We start from the raw sequence: 12638 nt of genomic DNA on the forward strand, positions 1-12638 counted from the left end.
TACATGTTCTCTCCTGGTCACTTAAAATTGCTCACACTTCCAGGAAACTGCAGGAACATATAAATAAAGCTGCTAACTGACCTATAATTTCCCAGGTCCTCCATCTTATCCTCTCTACAATACATGTGTGGCTGCTCATTGTCCGCTCTTTCCAGTTTTCATATGCTTCTGTCCAGTTTTGAAGATCAAAGAGTTTATGATTAATCATACATGATCCCTTACTATCATTCTAAGGAAAAATGAGAACACAATTCCTTTTAAGGAACTGTGAACTTCCTTGAACTTTCTTCTCCCTCAGATAAGTTTTAATATCTACATATTTTTACTCTGAATACAGAAACTTTAGGTCCTACTCAGCTTACATTCAGGAACTTAAAATAAAACTTAGAAGGCCTTTGAAAACACTTCTAGAATATTTTTCATCATTTTCAAGTAATGCAGCTTGAAGAATTTAAAGCAGTTAAAGAATTTATTTTCCTCTGTTGCCAGACACCACCTCCACTAGACATTAAGTCTTGAGTTGGATGTTGGACTAGATGGCCTTCTGAAGTTCTCTTACAGCTTGAACTATCCTGTAATACCATGAACTAGGAGCCTATTTCAAATAGCCACACAAATAAACAGTCATTTTAAAAATTAGGAACTTTTCACTTCCATGTTAGCATCTTTTACTTCTCCATTTAAACTCCTGTGCAGCATAAATCAGAAACATGCTACAATATGGGTGGTCTTTTGTAACACACCTGGCTTAAAATTAAAACACAAACTTGACTGCAGTACACTGATGGAGGAAAGCACAATAGTTACAGGTTTTTTTACAGTGGAGAATAGTTCTTGCCTGTAAAATTAAAAAAGCACAGTGCTAGCACACCAAGGGTTTAAAACAATTACCAAACAATTAGGTGGGCAGTAACGAAATAACATATGAAGAATTTTTCTGCACAACACTTCTGAGCAATGCGACACCATACTTTAACAAAATTAATCGATAAGAGGTTTTCAGGCACAAATCTTAGAATCATAGAATCATTTCAGTTGGCAAAGACCTTTAAGATCATTGAGTCCAACTACTATACTAGCACTGCCAAGACCACCACTAAACCATGTCCCTAAGTGCCACATAAAAAACATCTTCTGTTAAATTGTGTAAACTAAGAACTTCAGTTTGGCACTTCACAGACTCCTACCCTTTTCGATGAAACTCAGTTACACAAGCTTCGGAAATACTATACACCTACCAACTGCTAAAATCAGATGAGTTTTCTGGTAAATGAAAGGCAGCAGCAGCAGCGTGGTATTGTTTCCATGAAGGCTCAAAGGCTCTAAGGCTGGAATTGATATGCTGCTTTGAGAAAACAAACGAACAAAAACCCACAAACCAAAACACACCAAAAAACAAAACACAAGCAACAAAAAACTTCTACAAAAACTTAAAAGCAGAAGCAAAATGCACTTACAGTGTTGGCAAGTTCTAAGTAGCTTCCTCCAACAGAGTTGCTAAAATTTGAGGCCTGATTTAGAAGTCTTTGCAGAGGGGCCTGTCGAGTCTCATTGCTTCCACCATATTCCAACACCTTTTGTAGTGTAAAATGACTCTGGAGGTCCGGACTTTGAAGGTCTCTTGCTCCTGAATCATACTCCCAGCTTTCTCTGGCTCCTGATAAGGCACCAAAAATGCAGAAATGGAAAAAACATTCTACTATGGACTGTGTATAAAGAAAATCACAGAATCATAGAACATCTCAAATTGAAAGTGATCTATGAGGACCAGAGTCCAACTCCTTACTCCTAGGAGGACGACCTAACAATAAACCATATGGCTAAGAGCATTGTCCAGATACTCCTTGAACTCTGGCCGGCTTGGTGCTGTGACCACTTCCTCAGGGAGCCTGCTCCAGTGAGTGACCACCCTCTCGGTGGAGAACCTTTTCCTAGGTTCTTCTGAACTTCCCCTGGCTCAGCTTCATTCCATTTCCTCATGTCCTGTCACTGGTCACCAGACAGAGGAGATCAGCACTTTCACCTCCATTGTCTTCCCTGAGGAAGCTGTAGATTGCCATGAGGTCACCCTCTGACTTCTCTTCTCCAAACCAAGTGGCCTCAGCCGCTCCTCCTAAGTCTTGCCCTCGAGGCCTTTCACCATCTTGGCTGCCCTCCTCTGGACACACATACTCTGATGTCCTCCTTCTACTGAGGCACCCAAAACTGCACATGGGACTCAAGGTGGGGCCACACAAGTGCAGTGCAGAGTGGGACAACCACCTCCCTCAATGGGCTGGCTATGCTGTGCTTGATGCACTCCAGGACACAATTGGCCCTTTTGGTTGCTAGGGCACACAGCTGACACGTGAATATGCCTGCTTGTCCTTCCAGAAAGAAAAAAAGAGCAAACAGCTCCACTTCCACTGCTTCCTATCTTGTACATGCTGACAATGCCAGAAAAACAAAACAAAACAAAAAACACACAGAAAACCAAAGATTTTCAATGCACAGATCATCTACTTAATTACAAGGTCCAGAAGGAAAAATAAAAGCATTTGCATACATTATTTAGTATAGAGTAAAAAGCAATGTAATTCGCAATAGCTAAGGACCACTGAATGAGGTCAGTTACTATGTCAGACTGAAAAGCAGCACTGATCAAAGAACAAAAAAGGAGAACCATAATTCCCCTCTTTTTGCTTACTGAATACCAACAAAAAAAATTAATCATTAAGCTTATAGTTAATCACTTTTTATCTTATCAGTGCCTTTCTTATTATTGCTTGTTCAAGTTTCAAAAACACATCAATCACAAAGTGCATCATTACAAATCAATGCAAGAATATGATTATGTAGCTAGAAACAAACAATGAATACTTCAGGGAAGTTTTCTGTATCATGAAGCTGTAGAGTTGCTATTTCTCCATATACAATCCTTCCAATTCCCTACTGCCAGAGACAGGCTTAATCCTTAAAGCATATTTAACAGAATTTTCTTATTTTATCAGTAACCATTTCATCCCTGGCTGCTTCTGCTTCCCATACAACTGTCCCACTCCTTTTAAAATCTTGTTATGTTCTGGGCTCAACAATTTCCTATGGCAAAACATCCCATGGTAGACACTAGATTATCTAAAAAGCCTGGGCAGTACTGTAAAATTTCATATGATGCATAATGAAGATTAAAAACTATTAAGTGACTTGTCCAAGCACACATTCTAAGTTAATAGAAAAGACAGAAGAAAATCCAGAGCTACAGACTAGAGCAAGACTCTCAATCCACCATGCAATCATCAAACCTTAAGTAATTGTCTGTAATGCCATCCTATTAGCTTGAAAGCTTTTCCTTTTAATGAGCTAGTTCTCCCTCTGAAATATTAATTAGCATTTTCAGTGAGTGTTTACTAATCAGTTGTTATTTCTTACTCAGTACAATGCCAGGGAGAAACAATAAACTATATATATATATATTTTAAAAAACCCTATATATATAAACTGTAAATAATGAACTATTAGGAGAATGCCCCTCCCTTGCCAAGAAGTTGAAGCTGCAAAAGTGCAAACAGAAAACCAGTCAGAAGGCAAGCAACAGAGCAACTAAGCTACGGCTTTGGGTCAACACCCTATGTGTTCTTGTAAAGCAGTTATGCTAACACACACAGTTACAGGTTCGGTGGAGAAGTGATTCAGCACAGCCCTGCAAAGAAGGACTTGGGGATGTTGGTTGATGAGAAACTGAACATGACTCGGCTTCAGTGTGCGCTCGCAGCCTAGAAACCAACCGTGTGCTGGGCTGCATCAAAAGGAACGTGACCAGCAGGTCAAGGGAGTCCTGCCCCTCTACTCTGCTCTCATGAGACCCCACTTGGAGCACTGTGTGCAGTTCTGGTGTCCTCACCATAAGAAGGACATGGAGCTGTTGGAGCAAGTCCAGAGGAGGGCCACGAGGATGATAAGGGGGCTGGAGCACCTCCCGTATGAAGATAAGCTGAGAAAGTTGGGGCTGTTCAGCCTGGAGAAGAGAAGGCTGCGTGGTGACCTCATAGCAGCCTTCCAGTATCTGAAGGGGGCCTACAAGGATGCTGGGGAGGGACTCTTCCTTAGGGACTGTAGTGATAGGATAAGGGATAACGGGTTCAAACTTAAACAGGGGAAGTTCAAGTTAGATGTAAGGAAGAAGTTCTTTACTGTGAGGGTGGTGAGGCACTGGAATGGGTTGCCCAAAGAAGTGGTAAATGCTCCATCCCTGGCAGTGTTCAAGGCCAGGTTGGACAGAGCCTTGGGCGACATGGTCTAGTGTGAGGCACCCCTGCCCATGGCAGGGGTGTTGGAACTAGATGATCTTAAGGTCTTTTCCAACCCCAGCCATTCTATGATTCTATGACAAACTGACTTAGGAAAGTTGGAAGCAGTTTCGCTGCCTTACTGTAACAAGAATATGGCAGTCTTTAAACACATAGTAAGAAAATAACACAAAACAAAAAACAATTACATTTTAAACTAATACCATAATTACACGTACTGGTAACAATTAAAGATTAATTCAATTACTCTTACAGCAAGAGCAAGCACCACCATACTTAAGCTACACGCTGCAAGTGCTACAACAGACCTAAGCACTACAACATACACTAAGATACTGCTACCAGTACTCTGTACACAGTGTGAAATACTGCTAACTATGCACAACATAAGGTATCTCTGCCCTCTGGTGGCTACAGTATAACGTACAGCAAAAAAAGCAGCAGCCCGCAGAGCTGAAGCAGCAGAAGTGCCTCAGGAGTGTGAGGGAGACAGGGGATCAGATCAGGTCTGCCATCTCTCACACTTGACAAGAACATGGGAAACAGCTCTTTCTGCACAAGCATAGACACAGAATTAAGAGATATAGTTATATCATACAGATCCTCCTCTTTTACCGAGCACATACCTCAGTGGAGTAGGTGCACTGAATTTCTATTACTCAGACAACATTGTTCTGCAGAAGAGCTTTAACATTCATTCTATTAGCAACAGTAGTTTTGTTGAAGACGCAAGTGGCCTTCATAGATTGCACCCTCTGCTATCAGATTGGAAGCACTTAAAACACTCAGCTGGCTCAAAAGTCACCTGTCAGTCATGGATGGATCCAGGAAAGATTATTTTTTTGACCATATTCTGTATTTTTAACCCAGATTTTCTTAGAAGTTCAACTCTGTTGAACATACATGCATACATACTAAATACTACATACATACATATACTACGTACATACTAAAAACACAAAGAGAGATGACTGTTACAAAGCAAGCCATTTCCAGTATTTTATTTTGGGTTTAACCCTAACCTCTAAATTTCCACGCTATTTTCCCTGCAGAAGCCAAACCTGGATGTTAAGATGCTGTCCTCATGGGTAATGTACCTTTCAAGTCTCAGCTCTACAGAGAAACTCTGGAGTGTTAGAGAGAACACTGGAGTTATGGAGACACATATCAAAATTTCACGGGACTTATTTTCAAAAAAGAGTCAGCCTTCAGTGGGACAGGAAACCATTCACCTACCTAAAGAAAGAGTTTACAATTTCTTGAGCATTACCAAAATTACTAAAGAGCAGTACTATTTCTTATTCAACCTTAAAAACAATGAGTACTAGATACAGACAATTCTTTATCATGGGAAGAAAATAGAAATTTGCTAATTACGTGTAAAGAGCTAGACTAATATATACAACATAATATAAATAATTCTAATTTTAGCTTCTGTATAAGACATATAAGACTATACAGAAAAACCTGACAAAAGCCACAACTGTTCAGGCAACTTCCTGCCTTAAATCATTAGAGGTGTAGTTCTGCTGTACTATAAGCTCTCATTCACAAAGCAATCCACTTCCATCACTCACTAGATGATTCATGCAGGTTTACTGTACCTATCACAGCTTTCAGTCTCTGTTACTGGAAACAGGACCCACAGATCCTATCAGTAACTGACATTCTTCCTATATTTCCTACTGAAATATTATACTAAAGAGTATATTATACTATAGTATATAAAATACTAAATTATAATTAGTAGTATAATTATAATATACAATATTATATACTAAATTTTCTATAATATACTATTATAGAGAATAATATACTAAAGAGCCTACAGTCACCGCAAGAGTCCAGCAGCACTTTTAAAAGCTATTTTATTCATTTTTATTATATTTTAAACAATGTCCGAAGAACAGAGTTGGCATTCCATTTCACTTATAGAAAAACTACTGGTTCTTACTTGCAAATTACTGTTGATGCTCCTATTGACATTAAGAGCATAGGGTAAGAACTACAGTACATTATAATAAGCTTTGAGTTGCTGATATCCAAGCAGCAAAAAGCATCATTCTAATAACTTGGAAACTGTAATTTTCCATGCATTTGAATCAAAGATTAACCTTTGAAATGTTTTGAAATAAGTGTATACTGTGTGAATAAAGTAAACTTTGAAATGAGTGTATACTCATGTGATTGTCAAGATGGTAGATGTGGATACAAGTTCAGCTTACCGAGCAAGTACATGACTGGGTATTAATAAACCTGAGCCCTGTACCTTGACTAAAATAGTGAACCAGTTTCCTTACTTCTGCATCTCACTTGGAAACACAGGCCTAGAAACATTTGTTGTGCAAAGTTGAGCAAAAAAATTAGAATAACCTTTTCAGTGATAAAAAATGATGGGTGAGACAAAGTTCAATAGTCATTTACGTGCAATTATTTCTTAGGACCTTTTTCCCCAGTTATTTTCTTTCTAATGAAATGCAAAAATTACAGGTAGTGAAGGTAACATTTTACTTAGATACATGCATACATTTTTGCACTCATTGTTAAGAAATTGTGAACAGCTCCAAGAAAAGCCTGCACAAAATGCTGTCTGACTGATAATCTCTGCACAATTACATACAAAAATGTTCACAGGCTCGATTCCTTTGCTTCAGAGCACCAGGACCCCTGCTATTCAGTGACAGTCAAACCAATTTTCAAATTTTTAATTTATTCACCCCACATGTACAAACAATAACAGCTTTCAAGGATTATCAGCAGCATAACATTACAAAGAAATTAGTCTTGAGAAGAGCTCTGTAAGCTATCTTTGAAATGGTATATTAAAAACAGTATCTTTCCCCAAAAAATACAGAAGAATATCCTCCAAGTTTGTATGTTTGAATTTGCACATGATGATGTCTCCTGTGCTAAACAGTTTTTAGAAAGCAATAGCAAATAGTCAATATAACACAATCACCTCTTTGATCATTAATGAGTACATATGTGAGCCCTCAAAGACATGAAAGGCATGGAAACAAAGACAGATCATAATCCAAGCTTGACTGCAAGTATAGTTGCTCAGCTCTCATTATGTTCATACTCTGTGCAATGTTTATATCACAGAAATACATTACAGTGGTGTTCCCTTGCCTCTTTAACAAAGATCTGTAAAGCATCTTGAACAGTGCTGCCATGACGGTTTTCTTCTACAACCAAATAAAAACCATTTGCATTCTAAATGTCCATTATTACTATTCCTCCCATTCTGCTTTTTGTTTGCATAAGGGAGCATCTCCATATGTTCTCTAATTATTAGAAAGTCTTACAGAATCTGCAAGAGTCAAGGCAGGACAAGTACAAAAACCATGACTTCCCTATAGGTTTAAAAACACACTAGAGTAAAATAGTCAGGCTTCATCAGCACAGAGTGAAATATACCAAGGCAGAAAATTCAAAGGTGTTCTGGACTTAACTGGATGAATATATAAAAACAAAACAAAACAAAACAAAGAAAATATTAATTCACTCACCAACTCTTTAAAAACACATTAAATTAACAGGAAAAAGAGTAGGGATTGACTTGCATACGTTAACGAATATGAATTTTCATATATGAGTATTTTTTGGTAGCAATTAATAAGATTTCTTTGTGAAATACATTTTGAGACTGCAATGCAAACCTTTCTCCAGTAAAGCTTGGGACCTATCTTTTACTTTTGATTGTTACAAACCATAATTATTAGGCTGGACTGTCTAAGAAAAAAGATTTTAAAACCCAACTTGCCAGAAGTCTGGCCAGCAAACAGGGAAACTTTGTATAGCTGTCTGAGGCAGAAGTAGTTTTCTGGTTTGCAGCAAAATACAGAAGTGGCAGCACTGACAAAACAGTCAACAGATGCAGAACTAGGGAACATACACCATCTTTAATCCAGTTAAAAAATAAAAAGATATTAGGCATGATCTTGGTTTTGAACTGCTACCTGATATAGCTCTTCAAAGAGATTCATGGGCTGAAAGTGCAACTGAGCCAGGATTATGAAGATTCAGTATAGACAGAGATGGTGAAATGGGCATAGAAACTTCGAGTCAATCATCTCGCAGTTCAAGAACATACATGGAAGAAGGATAAACATCCCATATTCCTGCAGATGCCAGAGCAAGGGAGTTCTTTCCTCCATCCCCCCACTCCCCCACCCCAGGTGAAAGGGTGGAAAAAGGAAATGAGAATTTTTGTATTCTCTAAATCAGAAGGCACTTCCAGCACTCAGATCTCCAACTAGAATGGTTTTTTAACTGGAATGATTTTTAAAGCATCCAAGAAACATCCACATTCCTACAGTATATTACACCTGAAAGAGAAAAGACTAAGATTATTCCTTTCCTCATTTTTAATATTTCTAGCTGTCTGGGCTTTACAGAGAAGACTGGATCTTCAGTTACCAGCTGAGCCCTGCAGCTCTTGTCCCTTCAAGAAAGACTGTTGTCTTGTGCAACTAGGGTTTCTAGAAAAGGATGTTCTGCACAGTCTAGTCTGCATATTGATGACCAGACTGCACCAGTTACAACAGCACTCTAATATATGACAAAATCATGTCAAAGCATATTCATAAAGCCTTTTACGGGAAATCCTGATGCCAGTAAAATTGGTAACAAAACCCCCAGAGTTTATCTTTTGTTAAATTACACCAACAGGACATTTAGAAGTCATACCTACCTAAACTGTTATTGCTGCTAGTTGGCCAGGAAGCTATCCTATCCCTTAACTTTTTCTTTTTACAAGAGTCATCCGACTTCACAGAGAGCTCCACTTCCTCCTTCCTGATTTCTCGTACCAGTTCCATGCGGCACTGACTAAAATCCTGGAAGGAAATTTTTCCATTTTCATCTGCTCCCAGCTGGTGCATGATCTCTGCAACAGACTCCTCCATATTCAGGTGGCGGCACACCATCAGCAAATCATTCCTAAGGATATTTTTAGAGGGAAAATGGGGGAAGGGGAAGGGTGGAAGTGGAAGAAAGATTGGAAAAGTGGGAACAGAGAAGAAAGAAACAATTTAGTTTAGAAGGAATACTAATTCCATCTAATCTGGAAATGCATTAATGCATAGACATTTAATAAGCCAACTATTGTTTTTGTTAATCAAACAAAGTAATTGTGAGATTGGCAAGAAATTACAACACAGAAAGACTATGGAAAAGGAGAGAACATTTTCCTTTAAGGGTTAACCTCTATTTTGACGCCACTACTAACACTTCTAGCAGAGATAGACACAAGGGAGAGCTGAATCCTGCTGTCCATCTTAACAGTATCTTCTGAAAAAGTGACATAATAAGAATTTAAATAATTATCTTCTGACTAGATTAATGGCTAGTTAGATTTCTATTTTCCTCGGGACAGACCACGGAAATTTCTTTTGCCACGAACAGCTAAAGAAGAAAAACATATAAATGACAAAGAGAGCAGCAGAAAAGAAATACTACTTTGATTAACTGGCTTCAAGCCTGTCTCCAAACATTCTGATTACAAACCCCTCTGAACAAGATTGCTTGGTCCAGTTGTTTAATGAAACTCACAAAAGGGGAAGGAGGGCAGTGCAATGGAAACACTGTCAGCGGCCAAAAGACAGCTGCAACCAAATCAACATGGAAGATACTTACAGCAAAAAAAACCAAAAAAACAGTCAGCAACACTATGACCAATGCCACTTTCCATTTTACATGAAGACTAGAACTTCAAGAACATACCTTAGGCTTAATGTGGGGTATAACACTAGTCTTAGGAGAAAATATTCTGAGGGGTTTGTTCCCCACCATGGTCTTATTCTTTTTCAAAACTGAAATACTAACACTTGATACTAAGATTAAGTATTTTTAAGGAATTCTCAACAGTAGTAGTTGGTAAAAAAAAGAAAATAATTACTTAATCAGAAGTTGATAACTAAATGAAGGTGAATAACCATTAACAAATCTACCTAATGAAGAACAGGAAAGAAGGCACTGGATGTTAACTGGATATAATGGAAGTGGGCTATTAGACGAACACCTGATATTCTCTAACAGTGGCAGATGTGCAGCTCGTTGAAATTCCTCAGTCATTTGCTTCACCAGAGACTAAATCAACCTCCCAGAAAACAGACGGTTTTTCTGAAGATACTGTTGTACTGCCTTTTTTCAAGATGTAAATCACTAAAAAACTCCTTGCTGTTCTTAGGCAAATGTAACTCTGCAACAGTAAACCCAGACCAAATAATCTTCCTGAGCACACATATAAAGCAACTCTGCTCCTTTCCAGATGCTTACAGTTTTCAGACACAGCAGGAAACGACACTGATAGACTTAGGCCTGCCTTAATCTGCTGCTACTCAGGAGACTCAGCCACCAAAAAAAGGAAGAGCCAAAAGACCTTCTTTTCATCCTCTTTTCTTCCGGGAATTCCAGAGCTGCCCCAACAGAATTCTTGGCAGTGATGTTAACAGTAAAACTGGACTGTAATAATAATAATTACATTATGACCATGTATTTTAGTAAAGAATAAAATTGAATAAAATCTCCACTTATAACAAGAAATAACATTATTATAAGAGAGTTCAATTACATTCCATAGGCCAAATATAAGTGATTGATACTTGCAGTTAAAATTTTGGTCAGAGTTTTGCTCTTAGCTTTGAATCCGGTCAGTGAATAAAGAATGAAAGGAGTAATTTTCCCGTTCTTTTGCCACCTTATGTTCTACAAAATTTAGAAAGGAAGTCTGGTAAGGATGGTTCTACAGCCACTATTGTAACACCAAGAGCAAGTATTCTATTTACTTCCAACCCCCTGCAATGGAACTAAAACTATTGGAACTCAAAACTGTTTAAATTTTCAGCTACTAAAAAGGTAAACATTTAATCTTTGCTTATACAACTTGCAGTCTAAAAGCACGATCACCTTTGAGGAAGAAAAGTCAAAATTAAAGATGCACCCAAGTTCCCTAGAAGCAAGTAGAGTTAAAAAAAAACAATGTAAGAAAACCTGTTCCATTGCAGCTGTGAGTCACTTCTAGACCAATACTGGAGATAAACGGTGGTCTATTAATTATAAATGGACTAACCTGGAAATGCCTGTCTAATGGAGCACTCTGTAGGATCCCCAGGAAATGAAGCAATAAGTTGCCAATATAAAATATATACTGTAATCACTGGAGTTAGCAACAGTGGTCTGAATTTGTAACAGATGTGTTGCATGCAGAATTCTAAAGCAGCCTTTAGTTGAGACATCTAATAAAAGCAGGTTTGTGACTTGCCAACAACATCAGCTTAGTTGCATATGTCTCCCTTGAAACTTTTGCCAAAACATCAGCTTAGTTGCAGATGTTTCCCTTGAAACTTTTGCCTTGTGCTGACAATGTATTTGATACACACAAAACAAAATTAATTTTGTTAAATAATCTATAGACTAGTCCAAATATGTATGAAATAAATTGTTTACACATCAATTTATCAGTCTTTCTACGTATGAGTCTAGTGCTGAGAATGAATGCACTTTATTAAACTGAGAATAGAACTGAGGGCCTTCTCCCTCAACAGCAGCTGTCAGGCAGATGTATTGTTACAGTAACTTCATTCTTTGTCCTTTCTTTGTAGCATCCAGGTAGTAGTAGGTGGAAAATTCCAGCTGTTCTGAAGTTGTACTAATTACTAATTCAGAAGCTGTAACTTCTGTCTAGCTTTACCTCTTCCTTTTAAAGGTAACAAGGAAGTGCTGAATGAGTCTATCAGGATGACCTGCACTCAGTAATAGCTTCTGTGTCGTTAAACCATCAAAATCAGTTGAGAGAATTGGAGAATCAGAAAAATACCTGTTGAAATATTTATACGTGAAATTGTCTGTGCAAACTGGTAACTGCTGAGATTATGATAAAGGTAGTGGAATCTGATGTTTCTGAGTATAAATTGATGAGAGGAACAGAAACTTCTTTCTTGTGGCTGTTGCTAGTTCTGTTAATTGGTTCTTCGAAAAAGCTTGCTGAGTAAGAACTAATGTGGATGATTGTCTCCTTTCCTAGTGGACATAGTCTTCTAGCCTGGTAACCTTTAAAAGTGATCTCTGTCTTTGGGTGCATACCTCTAGACGCTTTGTTTGCCAAAGATCATAGTGTAATACAGAGGGCTTCTGTAACTTCTGTTCTCTGTTGCTTATGCATTCTGGGTATATGAGGTAGCTTTGGAGTTGTACCAGTTGGTATAGATTAAGAAATAATCATTTTGTATAACCTTATTGTTGTACAATAAGCATGTACAACATGCTTAAGGCATGTTATTTAGACATTTCTTTCCCCGTCTAAAATTCTGATAAATGTTTTATCCTCAAAAGGAAAAGACTCTGGGA

The 12638-nt window shown here is 38.1% G+C and overlaps 1 protein-coding gene across 2 annotated transcripts in view; it reads right to left on the reverse strand.

Annotated features, from left to right (window-relative positions):
- Positions 1 to 12638, reverse strand: part of MCC (MCC regulator of WNT signaling pathway) — a 189589-nt gene that overhangs the window by 158743 nt on the left and 18208 nt on the right. Inside the window, exons 1-3 of one of the 2 annotated variants that reach the window (XM_030469722.2) lie at positions 10327 to 10332; positions 8983 to 9230; positions 1458 to 1669 (exon numbers count right to left, since the gene is read on the reverse strand). In XM_030469722.2, the coding sequence (XP_030325582.2) occupies positions 1458 to 1669; positions 8983 to 9217 (447 nt within the window). In that variant the 5' untranslated portion in view covers positions 9218 to 9230; positions 10327 to 10332. Of the gene's footprint in view, positions 1 to 1457; positions 1670 to 8982; positions 9231 to 10326; positions 10333 to 12638 lie in introns of those variants that run through there. The other variant, XM_030469721.1, reaches the window with a different exon arrangement.

Source organism: Strigops habroptila, chromosome Z (genome assembly GCF_004027225.2).
Source record: "Strigops habroptila isolate Jane chromosome Z, bStrHab1.2.pri, whole genome shotgun sequence".
NCBI classification, from domain to species: Eukaryota; Metazoa; Chordata; class Aves; order Psittaciformes; family Psittacidae; genus Strigops; species Strigops habroptila.